Source organism: Diaporthe batatas (genome assembly GCF_019321695.1).
Source record: "Diaporthe batatas strain CRI 302-4 chromosome Unknown Contig00001, whole genome shotgun sequence".
NCBI classification, from domain to species: Eukaryota; Fungi; Ascomycota; class Sordariomycetes; order Diaporthales; family Diaporthaceae; genus Diaporthe; species Diaporthe batatas.
This window is the reverse complement of record NW_025408548.1, coordinates 4,095,472-4,112,334: the sequence shown is the minus strand read 5'-3', so window position 1 is coordinate 4,112,334 and position 16,863 is coordinate 4,095,472. Positions and strand designations below refer to the sequence as shown.

Sequence of the window (16,863 nt, the reverse complement as noted above, 5' to 3'; positions counted from 1 at the left end):
TACAGCATGCGTCGACCACATCCTGTCTTGTCTCCCAAATCATGGAAGTTCACAAAGCTCCCCAGTGCATTCTCAACAAGGGTTATTAGGCGCCCCTTTGCTAGTAATTCCTCCTCCTCCTCCTCCTCCTCCTCCTCCTCCTCCTCCCTCCCCTTGGCTGGGCAATCTCTCCCTTTGCGAGGCATCACTGTCGTGAGCCTAGAGCACGCAATCGCGGCGCCGTTCTGCACGAGACAGCTTGCGGACCTGGGCGCGAGGGTAATCAAGGTGGAGCGGCCCGGGGTGGGTGACTTTGCGCGGGCTTATGACAGACGGGTCAATGGCCAGGCGTCGCATTTTGTGTAAGCATCTCTCAATGTTTGGATACAGCCCTGGCCCTCTTCACATATGCCATGATAGATGACCCGGGTTGTTGCAGATGGGCGAACCGCTCAAAGGAGAGCCTCGCGCTCGATCTGAAGAAATCCGGGGATCTAGGCGTCCTCAGGGCGCTGGTGGGCCGCGCGGACGTGCTTGTGCAGAACCTTGCTCCCGGGGCGAGCCGGCGCCTGGGACTGTCGTGGGAGGTGCTCAGGGAGCAGAACCCAGGGCTCATAGTCTGTGATATCAGCGGTTATGGGTCGGACGGGCCCTATCGTGATAAGAAGGCATACGACCTCCTTGTGCAGTCCGAGGCGGGGTTGCTGTCTGTGACGGGGACCGAGGACGAGCCCGCCAAGGTCGGGATTTCCATCGCCGACATCTCGGCGGGCATGTATGCCCTCACCAACATCCTCGGCGCGGTGATTGAGAGGGGGAGGACGGGCAAGGGGAGGCGCATCGACATCTCGATGCTGGAGAGCATGGCCGAGTGGATGAGCTTCCCTCTGTATTATACGTTTCAGGGCCAGCCGCCTCCGTCGCGGGTCGGGGCAGCGCACTCGACCATCTACCCGTACGGCCCCTTCACGACCGGCGACGGCGGGTCGGTGATGCTGGGCCTGCAGAACGAGAGGGAGTGGTCCAGGCTGTGCAGCGATGTGCTCGACGACGCACAGCTGGCGGCGGACCCGAGGTTCACGTCCAACAGCCTCAGGGTGGAGAACCGCGGCGAGCTCAGGGACATCATCTACAAGGTGCTGTCACGGCTGACGGCGCCGGAGCTGCTGGCGAGGCTGGAGCGCGCCGGCATCGCGAACGCAAAGATCAACGACATGCAGGGTGTCTGGGAGCACCCGCAGCTCAGGGCGCGGGGGCGATGGACCACGATCGAGACACCGGGGGGCCAGGTCCCGGCCTTGATACCGCCCGGGTTTGCCGCGGTCGAGGAGGCTCGGATGGATGCTGTCCCGGCCCTGGGTGAGCATAATGAGAAGATCATGGCTGAACTCGGCATGGAGCCGGCCTGAAAGGAAAACCGTGTTGGTCCTGTGCAGTCATACTACTGTGTAGTACCTGAAATATAGATTGGTTGGCAGGCCTCTACGACTGATATAGTAGACTAGTGCAGGGACGGGCCCCAAAAATGGCAGCATATAACCGAGGCCCGGTTAGTTGCCGGGATGAGACAGGCCGTTTTACATGATGGAACTGGAGGCTGGTGAACAAGACGACGGACGGGCTTGCTCGGGAGAAGCTGAGACACACCAGAGGAAAACAAGACCATTAAAATGGCACCATTGGCCACCTCGTCGCTCTGCACCGCGCCCCGCCCGCTCAGACAGGCACAGGCGTGCCGGGGCAGCAGGACGCTCAGGACGCTCAGGACGCTCAGGACGCTCATGACAGCCGCCGAGGCAGCCCAGCAGGTGCTGCACGCCTTCAAGGGCCAGACCAGGGTGCGGCGGCAGGTGCTGGACGGGCACCAGCTGCAGAAGCTCAGCCTGACGCTCAACCGGCCGCAGCTGCACCCGGGGCTGGACGTGACAGAGGCGCCGCCTCCTCGCGGGACCCCGCTGCCGCCAGGCTACCACCTCGCCTACTTCTCGCCTGCGAGCCTCGAGTCGGACCTCGCTGCCGACGGCACCGACCGCACCTTCAACCCCCCGGCGCCCTTCTCGCGCCGCATGTGGGCTGGGGGCCGCATGGCCTGGGCCCCCGCCGCCCCACCGCTGCGCGTCGGCGACGAGGCCGAGGAGCGCACCACCCTCGTGGCCGCCGCCGCCAAGCGCAGCCGCGACGGCTCCGACATGGTCCTCGTCGACGTCGACAAGGAGTTCTGGGGCCCCGCTGGCCTGGCCCTCGTCGACCGCCGCGCCTGGGTGTTCCGCCCGCCGCCCACCGACGCCCTTGCCAGGTCCGACGCCCACGTCGCCGGCCTCGTGCCGGGCGCCGTCGGGCGCCACTCGACAGTCGAGGATGTGCCCCCCAAGCATGGCTCTGGTGAGCGTGAGCCGCCCGTGCCCCTGCTCTGCCACCCTGCTCTGCCACCCTGCTGACCTTGCAACCAGGCACGCCGCACCGCAGGTTCCGGTGGTCGCCTGTCGCGCTGTTCCGCTTCTCCGCCCTGACTTTCAACGGCCACATGATCCACTACAACGAGGGCTGGACGAGAAATGTCGAGGGCCACCCAGCCACTCTTGTCCACGGGCCTCTGAATCTCATCGCCATGATGGATTACTGGAGGGATGTCCATGGCGCTGCCAGGGAGCCGGCTGACATCGTTTACCGCGCACTCTCACCCCTCTATGCCGGCGATGAATATGTCGTCCGCACAGAGTCTGTGAGGCGCGCTTCTGGGACCGGGGACGCCTGGGACATTGTTGTTGCCCGAAATGACACAATCAACATGAGGGGCACGGTATCGGCAGGCCCATGTTGATCTTGGGCGACGGCCCTGTTCCACAGAAGATAAATGAAGACGCTTGTAAAAACCGTACAGTACTTAACAAGTCTTGCTCTCGCACCTTGGCCTGACTGCCATATACACATGCCGAAAATGACATTATAACGAGGTATTTTCTCCGTCTGCTTCCTCCACTGCTGGCTTGCCTGGCGAATCCCCCAGACGCGGCCGAGCAACCGACCGGCAGGCCTTCTTCCACTACCGATTCCAATCGCGTCCATCGCCGAGTTATCTCTGCCCAACCTTTCTTGTCCCACCACACAATCCCAGGCCATGCGACGGACCCGACACCAAAGTCTATGCTTCTGCCACCACCTTTCACCTACTCACACACTTTTAGTACACACGCTTGAAGGGGGGGACAGCCTTGCATTCGGCCTCGTCAAGCGTGTGGCCGATAACCTTGCGATACGCCAGCTCCACCTTGCCGTGCGGCTCCTTCTGGAAGGACAATGTGTGCTTCATCCAGTTTGCGTCGTCCCGGTCGGGATAGTCTTCGCGAGCATGGGCACCGCGAGACTCCTTTCGGTTGGCAGCGGATGTGGCGGTTTGGGTACTACTGCTCGTCAGCAAAATAAAACTCCCATACGGAACCCAATCCTTGGTTGGTACTCACGCGCAGGTCAGGAGGTTCCTCAGCTCCAGGGTCTCGACGAGGTCCGAGTTCCAGATCATGCTGCGGTCCTTGATTCCAACATCCTTGAACATCCCATCGACCTCGGTGATCTTCTCTACACCCTGGTCCAAAGACTCCTGTGTCCTGAACACGCTCACATCCGTCTGCATCGTCTTTTGCATCGCCAGTCGGATCTCGGCCGTGCTCTTGGGTCCATCCGAGGTGCGGATCTGGTCGAGCATCTCAATTGACTGGGCCCCGGCGTCAGCGCTGATAGGCTTGTGCTTCGCACCAGGCGTGAAGTTGTCGCGGATGGTGTGCGAGACAGCACGGCCAAAGACAACCAAGTCCAGAAGAGAGTTGGCTCCCAGGCGGTTGGCTCCGTGGACGGACACGCAAGCAGCTTCACCACAGGCGAACAGGCCGGGGACCACCTTGTCGTTGCCGCTCTCGTCGACCGTGAGCACTTCTCCGGTGTATCGGGTTGGGATACCGCCCATGTTATAATGGACAGTAGGCAGGACGGGGATGGGTTGTTTCGTAACGTCGACGCCCGAGAAGATGCTAGCCGTCTCAGAGATGCCAGGCAGGCGCTCGTGCAGGACCTCTGGGGGCAAGTGGCTCAGCTGAAGGTAGATGTGGTCCTTGTCAGGCCCAACGCCGCGACCGTCTCGGATCTCCATGGTCATAGACCGAGAGACGACGTCACGGGAGGCGAGATCCTTGGCCGTTGGGGCATAACGCTCCATGAAACGCTCGCCCTGGCCGTTGAGCAGGTAACCGCCCTCGCCGCGAGCACCCTCCGTGATCAGACAGCCAGCACCGTAGATACCAGTCGGGTGGAACTGAACAAACTCAAGATCCTGGTTCGGTAGACCGGCACGGGCGACCATGGCCATACCGTCACCGGTGCACGTGTGTGCAGAGGTACAGCTGAAGTATGCTCGCCCGTAGCCGCCCGTGGCCAGAACTGTGTTGTTGGAGAGGAACCGGTGCAGTGTACCGTCCTCCTGGTTGTAGGCCAGCACACCCCGGCACTCACCGTCCTCCATGATCAGGTCGATGACGAAGTACTCGATAAAGTAGTTGGTGTTGTGTCGCAGGGACTGGCCATAAAGAGTGTGTAGCAGAGCATGGCCAGTTCGGTCAGCAGCAGCACAGCACCTGTAGGCTTGTCCGCCCTTGCCGTATTTCTGGGACTGGCCGCCAAAGGCACGCTGATAGCTGTGACCCCAAGTCAGCCACAATCTCCGCAATCCGACGCCGGGGCGAGCTTACATCTTCCCATCCTCTGTCCGTGAGAAAGGGCAACCATAGTTCTCGAGCTCGATGATGGAGGCGGGTGCCTCTCGTGTCATGTAGTGGATAGCGTCCTGGTCCCCGAGCCAATCTGAACCCTTCACGGTGTCGTACATGTGCCACCTCCAGTCATCCTCATGCATATTCCCAAGAGCTGCGTTGATTCCTCCCTGTGCAGCGACTGTATGACTTCTCGTAGGGAAAAGCTTCGATATACACGCGGTGTTGAAACCTGCCTCGGCAAGACCAAAGGCAGCCCGTAGACCGGAGCCACCGGCGCCGACGACGACGGCATCGTATTCATGGTCCTTTTGTGAGTCCTCAAGTCAGCCGATGCAGGGACGGGCGGGGTGGCGGTGGGAACGATCGACAGGACGCACTATGACTGGATACTTGGTGCTAACAAAAGGCGAAGCCTCTTGGGCTCGCAGAGGTCGGTTCGCGAATATTTTGGCTGTGGACGATCCTGTCAGTTTCGGGAGATCCGAGCTGTGTGGCGACGGGTGGTGGGCAAAAGCATACCGGCTGCTGGAGTGGAGGAGAATGCCCTCGACTGGCTTCTCGCCAGGCGGGACACCTGTGTACAATATTGTGTTAGCTATCAAATGTGGAAAAGGTGAGCAGATGGGACGTGGCAGAGCTCGAGTCGAGCAGGATGGGGCGCGCATGTAACCGGGCAAGGGCAGAGGATGGGGGAGAGCTCACAGCCGGCGTCGAAAGAAGCCTCCTCATAGCCATTGTTGGGGCCATGGTCGAAACTGGTCACGGTCTTAGGGTCAAAACAAGACAGAGGTGCGTTCCGGTAGACAAGAAACTCGCCCTGCAAGCTGTGTGTATGTGAAGTTGCAGCTTGGGAGAATGGATGATGTTGCGAGAAAGGTCGCACTGGGCAGAACCGGAACGTCGAGGAAGGAGCCAATCACCGTCGGCTTATTTCTTGGGGATTTGCCGAGGCAATGCCGACTTCTTCTGTCTTCCTGCCTCTGGCGCTCCCCACCCCCGGTCAATCACGTGCCGGCTTCAAACACCTCAAACCGAAGTCTGGTTCGAGTGATGATTCATAAGAAGGAACGCATATACTTATATAGTAGTTATAGCCGTCACACAGGGCCAAGTACACCATATTTACCTAACCGGATGTAGCCACCTTCTCACACCTCTTTAGTAAAGGCTTAAGCAATACACAACATACACTTTCTATAGAATAAACTTAAGTAGGATATTAGCACCTAGGTTTAATATAATATATAAATTAATAAATAGTATTATATAATAAATATATTATTATTTATATATTTTATACTTATAAAATAATAATAATAATAATAATAATAATATATTATATTATATTAATTTAAGTTATATAATATAAAAAAAGTAAAATAATTAAAAATTATTTATATAATATAAAGAAGTATATTATAGTCCCTATATGCTATCCTAAGACAACCTATTTCGCTTCTAAGAATATTCTTAGTAACTCTTAATACTGACTGACGAATTGTCTGGGCCTATTGTGAGGCCAAATGTCCCGCCCCTCGTGGCCCTAAGGCAATGGGGCCGTATAAGAGCTGTCCGGGACTTGGGGCAGATCTCGGGAGCTGCTGCGGCTCCGTGTCGGTGCCCAATAAGTAGTGGTAGGCAACGAGACAGCGTAGTACTCCGTCGCCATGGAGTCTAAAATTGGGTATCCAGCTGCCTCGCAAGTGGCTAGCGTCCTCCTAACCAGGTCTTTGGGGCTCCCTAGACTGGTGATGGTATGGTAAAAAGGGTCACTTGGCATTCTGCAGTTATGCAGCCCTCCAATCCCATTTTCCATCGATCCAACATCAGCCGTGAGAAGACGAGGGGCACATGCAGTTGATTGATTTACGTTGTCGAGCATAGACCCGACGGGTGTCTGTAGTCCAACACATGGCTCCGGATTCGACATGGCCGGAATCTGTTCGTTTGACCAGAGATTTTTTCTTGCTTCAAAACCAGGCTCTGAAGGAATGTTGGGGGTGAAGGAGGCTTGATCTTCCAATCCAGCTCCTCGGGCTCGGGATGCGCGGCACGTCTTTTTCCTATTTTGGAATTCAGCTCAACAAGAGAGATCAGATCACTGTTGGAAAGATGTGGTAGGTGCACTTTTGTGATATTCCCTTTGTGCCAGTCGATTTCTCCTCCTCATAGGAGATTCATCCTCCCGATAGAACCGAGCCTCCCCAATTATTAGCCTACAATCACTCAGGGCCACATCTCACGCGTTTGCCAGGACTGGTATGATGGAAGTAAATCCCGTGGCAGCGGAACTAGTAGTTATGAGAAGGTCAAGAAGGCCAAGAAGGCCAAGAAGGCCAAGCGGACCACATTGTCATTGGACCCTTCCTCGCCCATCAAGCAAGTACGTGCAGCTTGGGAAATCTAGACTCGTGATCGTGGCCTCGCTCAACAGAGGGACTGCGGCTCCAACCATGATTGTGGGGCAGAAGCTGTCTCCTTGTTAGGACGCCCTTGATCAGCCACTATGGGGGCGTCGGTCGGGCCTCTAATTCACTCTCGTCGAAATTTCAGCCAGTCTTTTCGAGGGCGTTGTGACCTGTCCAGGGAAACCAAGGCACCCACCGCATCCGTTGCCGAGCCCTTGTAGTCCAAGTACAGGTATACGCAGAGCTACATAACAGTGCACATTCGCAGCATGCCAATCTTCTTATCCCGATATCTTCTTTGACCATTAAACAACAAAGTGTACATGGTCGATACGTGCAGTCTGTCATGACAATCAGACTCCTTGCGGTGATACAGGGGTGATGAGACCGCTGTCAGCCGGGCCGCGTTGCTTTTTTGTGTTGTTCTGCACAGTCCATATCCAAAATGCAGGCCGCGGATGAGGCTGACACCAGTCTTCTCGCCAACCCATCCATATCTTGGCACTGGTATGCTTTTCCGGACATATTCCAAGCGGATCTGGCTTTGGCTAGGTCTGAAAGATGGGTACATCTGCCGGGTGCAGGGAGCCAGCGCAAATCTCCTGAGGGTCGGGATTGTAGTGTAGAGTCTGATTTGCTGGGTTTAAAAGCCATGGTGTGCTGGTCTCGATCACATGTCCGCGATTGGATCTTCGCCATCGTTCCACGATCTCCCATCTTGCATTGTGCACGTCTGAAATAGTCTGTGCTAGGTGGCACTGCGCATGCAAAACAAATCGATGAGGGTGATGGGTGAATTCGACTCAGATAGCTGGGTAAGATCCGGGTCTCACCACCTGCAACGAGCATTAAATCATTGTCCAGCATTCCCTCTTCTTTCCCACCCTCTCCTTGATGTTGGGGGTGGGGCACCTGGGCGCCAATGGGGGGCTCACATTCAAGAGACTCTGCGCTGGTAACTTGCGGAAGTCGAATATTCAAGAGGTGTGTTCACCACTGACGCGTGCACATGTTGTGGAACACAAAGACCATTCGATAGGGGCGCAGGTGTCCTCCCTGACCAGCAGGCCAAGCCCGACTACCCGGGACGCGCTTTAACAGGTGGAATACCTCCCCATATCAGATTTGAGTCTTTGAAGGCTGCGAGCCGATTAATTGGAGGGGAATGAGCTGAATTGCAGTGACACCCGTCGACCGGTCTGGATCATGTTTTCCAGTGGGCTGAGCCGGGACAGATCTTGGTTTGCAGGATTTGTTGCATGAGGATAGAGCCCAATTGGTTCGAGAGCTACCTGGGCTTAGCCCGTAGAGTTCAGAAAGTATTGTCCGGCTTCTTGACTCTCGATCTTGGCGGGATTGGCATTTGAGGATCTGACCTAGACGGGGGGTATTGCTACCTAAGTACCTCTCTGGGTGCCATGTGTACTCTGGCCCCTGAACAATAAAGAAGCAGGCAGGGCCTGTGGCTGGTTGACTTGGAGGATAAGAAATAGGTCTGTGTTCACTGGCTATAGCGTATACAAGGCTCCAGGGCTCTCCTAGCACCCAGACACGTTCCTTCTGATGCTCGAGTAGTACTTAGGTAAGTACCTAGGAGATTATCGCCCTCAAACTCCTGGCACTTGCGGAGCTTCATCGCTCCTCGTGACATTGTCTCCCTAGAAAGCTGCATTGGATGGTTGCGTTAGCTCAGAAGATCTCGCTCTGTGCTATGGCTTGGCACATCGACCGGCCCAGGTGGCGAGGACAGCCTCGCCATTGCTTGAGGCTTTTGCAGTAGAGCTGGAATCGTGAATAGCTCTCTGACAAGGTGGTGACAATCTGGAGTATGAACATCCAGGTGATGTTCAGAATTTAGTAAACAACCCTGGGACGTTGTACAAGACTGGCTCTGTCTGTTTCTGTTTTCTTCTTCTTCTATCTGCTTCTCTTTTTGTTTCTCTTTTTACTACTTCTGCGGCGTTCTAGTCAACACTACTGTCAAGACGGTGCCCCTTAGCCTTATCCATACGTCGCAAGGCTGAGGCTACACACACCCATCGTATTTTAACTACTGGTATGGATACCGTATGTTTTGTAAGTCCTGGGTCTTGAGCGTTTACCACCGTATGAAGGCGCCATATATGTCCCCGGACGTATGCGGAATAGAAGCACAACCAGATACCTACAATTAAGAGGATGGCCAAAACCATGCTTAGAATGTGGGCAGGTATTTTGGGATGCGACGCATGAATATGCCATAAGTGTACCATGAACCACGTAGAGAGATTTGAGAGTGTTGGCCTCGTCCTATATCGCGTGTAGACCAACTAGTAGACACATTTAGCCACTTCCCCTCTGCCCCGTGTCTTCCGACCTGTGTCTCGGCGGGCTGGGAGCCCCTCCCCCCGGGCTCTCAGACAGCCTAGGCCTTCAGCCTCTCGCTGGCCAAATCATCTTCGGCATCCTTGATCAGGAAGCTGCCAGGCAGTGGTGTTAGCATTGGTAGACAAGAGTGAACATGGCACACGACTCACTTGTACCACAGGATCGTAGGCCCGATGGTCCCCAGATGCCATAGGCTGTGGGCGTCGAGGCTGCCCCACAGTGGAGGGAAGTCGAACAACTCGAGGCTCATGGCGAGCATGATCCATGCGACGGCAAAGCCAGGCCAGGCGGCCCAGCTGCGGCCGGTGCGCTCGTACTTGACCCATGAGTACCATGACCACAGGGCGTTCTGGACGAGGCCGCAGGCGACGTTTGCGGCCATGTTGTAGGTGTAGTCCCAACGCCACAGCTTGAGGTAGGCAATGTGGCCGGCGTACATGGCGCCGCAGAGCAGGGACCAGGCGCGCAGGAGGCTGCGGCGGCGGGGCGCGCGGCGGTCCAGCCGGAAGTGGTGCACAACGGTGTAGTACAGCCCGTAGAGGACGTTGGCGCCTGCCGCGAAGTAGTCAAGCTGCTCGGTGGCGGCGAAGTCGCGCGTGTGGAAGACGGAGCTGAGGGCCCAGCTGGCGATGCCGACGTGGGCGAGCACCACGTAGAAGGGCCGCAGGGTGTATGACTTGGGGATCGCCGCCCGCACCTTGCGCAGGCCATCGGCGTGCGCCCACAGGTTCCCCATGCTGAAGAGCACCGACAGCGGCTCCTGCATGCCCAGGAGGCGCCGGAAGGGCCACTTGCCGTAGAACTGCACCACGGGCTGGCCGGCCGACACGCGGGCGGCCGTGGTTATGTGCTGGCAGGCGTGGTCGCATTCCTGGGGACAGTCCCAGAGGAGGAGGCGGTGGAGAAGAGCTGTGAGGGAGGTTGAGCAAGATTAGCCCCGTCCTGCGTGTGCGTGGTATGGGCATGATCTGGACGAGGGGCAGGGGCGTGTCTCACGGATCGGGGCCTGCGGCTTGTCCGGGTTGCAGTTCTCGTGCTTGCACACCTGCGCAGGCCAGCGTCAGCTTCGGTCCTCTACTGTTATTGTGAGATTGCACGGCGCCACGAACCTCGACGCACTGGCGGAACTCGGGCAGCCGGTCGCCAATCGAGGCGTCGACGCCGGCGCAGAAGAACAGCAGCAGGCTGATGGCGAGGGCGAGGAAGAGCGAGCGGGGCTGCATCCTGCCCGCTCCGGTGGTCGTCATGATATCCTCATTTAATCCGCCGCAGAGCAAGGTGGCGCGACAAGAAAGAGAAAGAAAGAGATGCACAAAAGGACACTCAGCAAGGCAAAGGCAGCCTGGCCGCGCGCTGCGGTGAGTCGGGGACCCGCGTCGCGGGCAGGCATCTCTTGCTGAACTCTCCCTCCCTCCCCACCGACCGTCCCGGGCCAAGCTCCCGCAACCCAGTCCCCGACCGTGTCTATTGCAGAGTCTGTGCAGCTGGCATCGGTACTTCAGGTGCCTAACATTGGTCTACCGAGTACTACCGCGACTCCCATTTTCTAAAGTCACACCTGCACAAACTTTCGGCCGAAATGATCGATTCGAGATCTGCGTAGCCGCTCTTGTGAGCAGCGTCGACATCATCTTTAGGACCACTGTGTAGCCCCTAATACCAGCTATTGTGCCTCGCGGGCCCTTCATGATATAATCCGTGTTTATCACAAGTGAGTGGGATTTCCCGTCCACTCAGATCCAAAACTCCAGTTCTTAAAACCCCCCCCCCCCTGACCAGCCGCCCCGTACGTACCCAAAAGTGGAATTTTATTCCACGCATGCATCCGTCTCGGCCCACTTCGTGGGACAAACCAAAACCCAAACCGCAAAAGTAACCAGCAAAGAGGAGCAGAAGACAGCATCAAGTGAATATCATCATGAATATGAGCCGGGCTGTGAGTCGTGTTGAGGGCAGCATTTGCCATTTTTGGTATCATGGAGCCGTGAAATTTCGTATGTTGCTTTCGTTATGAGAACGGCCATCCGTGCACCTGTAACCACATGAGATCGCGAACGCCAAGCAAGCTGTGAGCAGGATCCTGTTTCCCATATTCGCCCCGATCCGCCACACGAAGACCGATTTCGTGGCTACATCAAATCGTAATGCCATCAAAGAGGAGTGGGATCGAGTTTATAGTAGGGGAATAATAATAATAATATAGGGATGGGCGTATCAGAGAGATGACTCGGAAAGCCGACGAGAAGGACCATTGAAATCTTTCAGGCGCTGGTCAAGGTAGGCGAGCCGCGATGCCAGGTTGACGCTGGCTGGCTCGGTGGGATGCGTTCCGCGGGACTGATGCACGGTCGAGCACCGCCGCGCGAACATGGGGGGTTCGAGGTCTGTGGGCTGGCTGAACCTGTTTGGGACGCTGAGGCTCATCGAGCTGGAGGCCGAGAAGGGGGAGCCTAGTCGTGGGGGTGTGGCGATGGGAACCACGGCCGGTCGGGCCGTGGGCTGTGCCGAGTCAAAAGACAGCGGCGCTCGTGGCCGAGAGGCGAAGAAGGCATCCTCGGCCTTGCTCGAGTCGCTAGCGAGGATGCGAGGGTCGAGCCAGGTGTCGAGTGAGAGGCTTGGCCGCTTGCGAGATTCATGAGCCTGCCTCGTCTTCCTCTTTTGCGTTGACGAACGACTGAGTCTGACCGGTGACTGGAGCGTCCGCCGGGGCCCCACGGTGTGGGTTTGCCGTTGGCCGACGTCGGCAGAAAGCCCAAAAACATCCAGCAGGGATGTCGACGAGCTTGGTCCGTAGCTCTTTGCGTTGACCGGCGAGCCAAGACGCCGGCGCTCGAGCATCGAGGGCTCCAGGTCGACATCCGGCGGAGGCACATGATCTAGGTTGGGTGTAATGGTCAGCGCGTCGGACCCACCCGCGCTGGTCAACTGTGCAAGCGGCCCCTGAGGTGTCATGATCTCCGAAGTACTCATTGCCAAAGACTTGGCCATTTCCTGCGTCCCAAACGGTGTTGGAGCGGAGCCCGGTGTCGATCGCCTGGCCCAGCGGACAGTGGCGTCGGTCAAAGGTGTGGGACTCCTGGAGAAATAAGAGAACCGCATCTTGCCGCCGTCAGGTCCACGGGCCTTTTGTTTGCAGAGAGTCCTCAGGTGGGCTCGCGTGGCCGCAGCAGTGTGTGGCCACTGCATGAACACGCCGGACGACTCCGCGGCCGTTGGTGTCGAGCTACCGCTCCTTGCTTCCGAGGCGCCCATGGTCCTGGCAACCGTCCTTGACCCCTTCCAACTCCGGATGGCCTGACGGGCCACTCTCTTAGACACGCCCTCTGGTGGGATACCGCTCTTGCCGATTTGGAAAGGTGTTACACGTGGGTCTGAAAGATACATGTTGTACGTCGCCCACAGGTGTTGACTCATTGCTGGTGTCCACGGGGCCTTGCGCGCGATCCTCGTCGCACTTCGGAGCTGTAGACTCTCTGACTGGCCAGCTTCCGAGTCGACACACATGGATTTCTCCGAGCCCCCAGTCTCGGGGCTGAAATGTAAGTCGTCGTCCGAGAAGCAAGATGACAACTGGCTGAACGACGATGTGCTCGTACGTGACCGCGCCGTGGACGGCCGGGATTCGGGCTCTGGGCTCGATTCAGAGCTGCTCACCCAGTCGTTTGCCCAATTTGGGTATCTCGAGGGCGTTAGGGACGGAGGTGCTCCCGGCGCGGGAGTCTTTGGGGACGTCAATGATTGGTTGTGGCCATACTGTACATGGAGACAATGCTCGATATCATGGCCCTCGTCCGGGAACTGCAGATCATTCCAAGAAGACATGACATCGGATTCGTACGTGGCGATTGCAGGCTCCTCGACGCTAGGCAGTGGGACGTCCGCGGCAGCGACTGAGGCGAGGAATTGCTGTGTTGGTGCGGCAAGGTGTTGGGGATCGTGACGCCGTTTTAACCGAAGTCGTGGTCTCGGCGTGGAAGGTGCTTGGCTCTCGGCCTCCGTAGATGGTTCTGGGGTCCTCTGCAGGCCGAATCGACCATGGCGGAGGAGTCCCCACCCTGACTCCATGTTTGCGCTCATCATATCTCAGTTCACAGCCTGGCGCAGAGGACGGGGCGGGTCATAAGATCGTTGATGCGTATAGCCGAGTCAAGGTCTCAAGGGAGGAATCTTCTCAAAAGTGCTGCCAATGGTTTGCGCGCGAATGAGATGTCGCGCTTGATAGAGACTTTTGGCGATGGTCACGTCAAGCAAAGTACCTGGGCCAGGTATGGGGTACTAATGAAGAGGAGTCCGTGTCGAATCCCGTAGACCGTCCAAAACAATAAGGTGGCTGGACTGATGAGTACCGTTTCTGCAGGACGCCACGTTTTTTGTTCGTTCCACCGCAAGTGGGAAAGCGCTAGATCGTCTGGTTAGATAGTGTTGGGGCAGGACGTCCAAGAAAATATCATGAAAGAGACATCAGTCGTGAAAAGGACGAAGGGAAATGTAAGGAAATCGAGTCGTCAAGATCGTGGAAGTAGATGGGCGAGCCGTCACAGACAGACGAGGGGGGGTGTGGTTTGATGGCCGACCCGTCGCCGTTGCGTTAAATGGGGCAGATGCCTCGGGGGGGGGGAAGAAACAATGTAGAAGGGGGGGGGGGTTGGGTGATGGTGGGAACACGGGATGGTCGATGAGCGGGATGTATGAATATGTAGGAACAGCACGCACGTTCTGGGTTCCCTGGTTTACAGCAAGAGGATGGAGGGGGGTGGGAGACAGCGGGTCCGAAGGAGGAGGGAGGCACTGCAGCGCGTGGAGCGGATGCGGGAGGATGCTAAAGGCAGTGGAGGCGTGCAGCGATCACGTCTGGCCGTACCCACGTACCTGTTCGACCCTTGTCGTCGACCTGCATGCGACCCCGGACGTCGTACTTACCGCCGGCCCACATGTACAGGTCAACGCCCACCACCAACAATGATTGACCCAAGCCGATCAGTACTGCAGACAGCACAGACGTGCGGCAGCCCTCAAGGCCAAGCTTTAGACTGGGAAGAGGTACAGGATTCCGTCTCCTGTCTGCAGGACGTCAAGACAAGGACCCGTCAGCTGGGAAACGGCTGGACGTGGTGTGGAGTGACCCTGGCAGACGCGTCTTGATGTATTAAAGGATGGCGGTTCACGGTGGTGCAATGCGATGCGATGCGGCGTCTGGTAGGTTTTGAGGGGTGCGACAGAATCAACAAGACCCCTGGCAGGAACAGCAGTCGAGGATGGGCCAGGCGGGCGGACAGGAAGACAGGCGTCGCGGTCGGGAGCTGGGCCGCTCGCTGCCTGTCAGTGGGCGAGGGGTTGCGGTGCAGCGGAGGTGTGCAGGCGGCCGTGCAAACGCTGAGGATGTCTTGCAGGAAGGGAATAAGATAAACAAGAAACAGTCCGATCGACGTCAGATCAAGGCCAGATCAACAGCAGGCAGGCAGGCAGGCAGGCAGGCAGGCAGGGAGGCAGGCGCAAGGCAAGATTGGATTCTGAGGCGAGTCGAGGCGTGGGTGAGGCGAACAGGCGGCGGCACGAATGCAGCAGAGGTGCAGTTGCAGCGCAGTTGCCCCCGAGCGGACCTTGAGGGATCAGGCCTGGATTTGACGGATTGACGATGTGGTGGATGCGAAGAGGGGCCGGCCTTGTGGGGGGGGGCACGGGGGGGCACGGGGGGGCACCTGGGGTCACAGGTGCGCAGGCCAGGTGGAGTCGAGGTTGTTTGGTGAGGGTCCCCCAAGAGATGGCAAGACAGACAAGAAGAGCGAGGATTCGAGCCTGGGTTGGGGCTTGGACTTGACTTGACCTGGCTAGCGAGGGTGAGACAGAAAGTCTCGGTGGTCTTGTACTCTTGAATGGTTCAGAGATCCGAGTGCCCTGTCCTGAGCGCCGGGGGCGGCTGAGGCCGTGCGCTCACGATGGTTTGTTTCGGACGGCTGGGAGCTGGGGCAGGATCAAGCGCCCAGGGGTCCAGGGTCACTGTTGGTCACTGTGGAAGATGCTCTTTTAGCAACTGAGCGATGCAAAACTGAGAAAGAGACCCGCGAAGATAAGAACAAGAACGAGTGTGTAGATGTACTCCGTACAGCCCGCTGGTCAGACACGCGCAAGCTTTGAGCAGCCCGTCCAATCAAAGACGGCGGTCAAGGCTGGTCAGAGACGCGAGAGCGACGCGCAAAAACGCGTCGTCGAAACGGGGTGCTGGCCAGCCCCACCGTCCGTCCAATATTAGCCTGCGCACCCACCCCCCCCCCGCTTTTGCATGCGGCTTCTCAGTTCTGGGCCCTCTTTTATCTCGATCCTCCAGCATCTGCAGCGTCCCCATGGTCAGCATGGTCCCCATCATGATCCTGTGCGCAACCAACCGGTTGTTCTAATCTTGTATCAACAATGCGACGGCGCGAACTCTGAACACCACAAATAGCATCACACAGCTCTTACAACAAGAGACCCTTGGCCCAACAGTGGGGCCAGCAGGACGCGCATTGGTGATCCGGGGGCAAGTACCCACCTGCCTACCTAGGTACTTAGGTACTACTTGGAGGTAGGTGCTAATAAGAGGTAGGTGCTAAGAGGTAGGTATCTAGAAAAAGGTCCACACACAACAGAAACAGTGTTCCCGCAGGCAAGTGCACATGACATGCAATGCAGACTGCCATGTCACGTATTGCAACGCCACAGCACCCGAGAGCCGAGAATCGCGCCTCATTGCACAGGTTCTAATGTAAAACAGCATACACAGGGCAGCCAGGCGGAATTGGGCATGTGGACAGCACGCGTGGGTCATGCTAGGCATGTTGTTGTTACCTCAAGATTCTGTTGCGTGTAGGGGCTATGGTACGGAGTATATATACCTACTTAAGTACCTACCTAGGTAGGTACCTAGGTAGGTACACACCTCTCTATACTGCACAACTATACCGCCATGCTATCACGGCTACCCGCCCACCCACGACAATGCGCGCGCACACAGGAGACCCCTTCACTTTCCTCTCGATGGGCATCCTGGCTGCCTGGTGTGTCCACTGTCCACAAGCTGTCGTCTGAAGTATGTACACTACACAGTACTCCGCATCCCGTAATACCCCTGGCCGCTCATCACAAATTGCACGCGAGATGAAGCCCAGGCCCAGGCGATCCGGACGAGGCTTCTTATAGTCGCTAGTATGCTTATACACCGCCCCCGATATTGACACGCGGGCCTTTTCTTGACCAGTAGCACGGAACAAATATTGTTTCTATCAATTCTGAAACCCAGTCACCGGGGCGCGTAATGCAAAGAGAGCGGACGCGGCACGATCCACGCCCGTCCCGCGTGCCGCTTAATT

General features: G+C 57.3%; 5 protein-coding genes across 5 annotated transcripts; 2 read left to right on the top strand and 3 right to left on the bottom strand.

Moving 5' to 3' along the window:
• Window positions 1-41: 41 nt before the first annotated feature.
• On the top strand, window positions 42-1,388 carry KVR01_001056 (uncharacterized protein; the record flags this gene model as incomplete). Its single annotated transcript, XM_044786705.1, has 3 exons — window positions 42-47; window positions 205-341; window positions 419-1,388. The coding sequence occupies 3 exons, from the start codon at window positions 42-44 to the stop codon at window positions 1,386-1,388; spliced, it is 1,113 nt and encodes a 370-aa protein (XP_044651005.1).
• Window positions 1,389-1,649: 261 nt separating this feature from the next.
• Window positions 1,650-2,800, top strand: KVR01_000871 (uncharacterized protein; the record flags this gene model as incomplete). Its single annotated transcript, XM_044783245.1, has 2 exons — window positions 1,650-2,361; window positions 2,430-2,800. The coding sequence occupies 2 exons, from the start codon at window positions 1,650-1,652 to the stop codon at window positions 2,798-2,800; spliced, it is 1,083 nt and encodes a 360-aa protein (XP_044650820.1).
• Window positions 2,801-3,160: 360 nt separating this feature from the next.
• Window positions 3,161-5,489, bottom strand: KVR01_000446 (uncharacterized protein; the record flags this gene model as incomplete). The annotated part of the gene is made up of 6 exons (XM_044794190.1): window positions 3,161-3,380; window positions 3,441-4,664; window positions 4,719-5,047; window positions 5,120-5,193; window positions 5,262-5,316; window positions 5,445-5,489. The coding sequence occupies 6 exons, from the start codon at window positions 5,487-5,489 to the stop codon at window positions 3,161-3,163; spliced, it is 1,947 nt and encodes a 648-aa protein (XP_044650395.1).
• A 3,536-nt stretch (window positions 5,490-9,025) lies between these two features.
• KVR01_000347 (uncharacterized protein) lies at window positions 9,026-10,960 on the bottom strand. The gene is made up of 4 exons (XM_044786789.1): window positions 10,627-10,960; window positions 10,514-10,562; window positions 9,667-10,426; window positions 9,026-9,609 (listed from the first exon to the last, which is right to left on the bottom strand). Exons 1-4 carry the CDS (start codon window positions 10,762-10,764, stop codon window positions 9,555-9,557), a joined length of 1,002 nt encoding a protein of 333 aa, XP_044650296.1. The 5' UTR covers window positions 10,765-10,960; the 3' UTR covers window positions 9,026-9,554.
• Window positions 10,961-11,085: 125 nt separating this feature from the next.
• Window positions 11,086-15,568, bottom strand: KVR01_000309 (uncharacterized protein). The gene has a single exon (XM_044787508.1). The coding sequence runs from the start codon at window positions 13,595-13,597 to the stop codon at window positions 11,732-11,734; it is 1,866 nt and encodes a 621-aa protein (XP_044650258.1). The 5' UTR covers window positions 13,598-15,568; the 3' UTR covers window positions 11,086-11,731.
• Between the last annotated feature and the right edge of the window lie 1,295 nt (window positions 15,569-16,863).

Excerpts from the sequence above, each read along its gene's own strand:
- KVR01_000347 (XM_044786789.1), bottom strand. The coding sequence starts at position 10,764 with ATGACGACCACCGGAGCGGGCAGGATGCAGCCCCGCTCGCTCTTCCTC. Across the intron at positions 10,427-10,513 it reads CAAGCCGCAGGCCCCGATCC|CTCTTCTCCACCGCCTCCTC; the intron begins GTGAGACACGCC and ends CCTCCCTCACAG. Across the intron at positions 9,610-9,666 it reads CCTACGATCCTGTGGTACAA|CTTCCTGATCAAGGATGCCG; the intron begins GTGAGTCGTGTG and ends ACTGCCTGGCAG.
- KVR01_000309 (XM_044787508.1), bottom strand. The coding sequence starts at position 13,597 with ATGATGAGCGCAAACATGGAGTCAGGGTGGGGACTCCTCCGCCATGGT.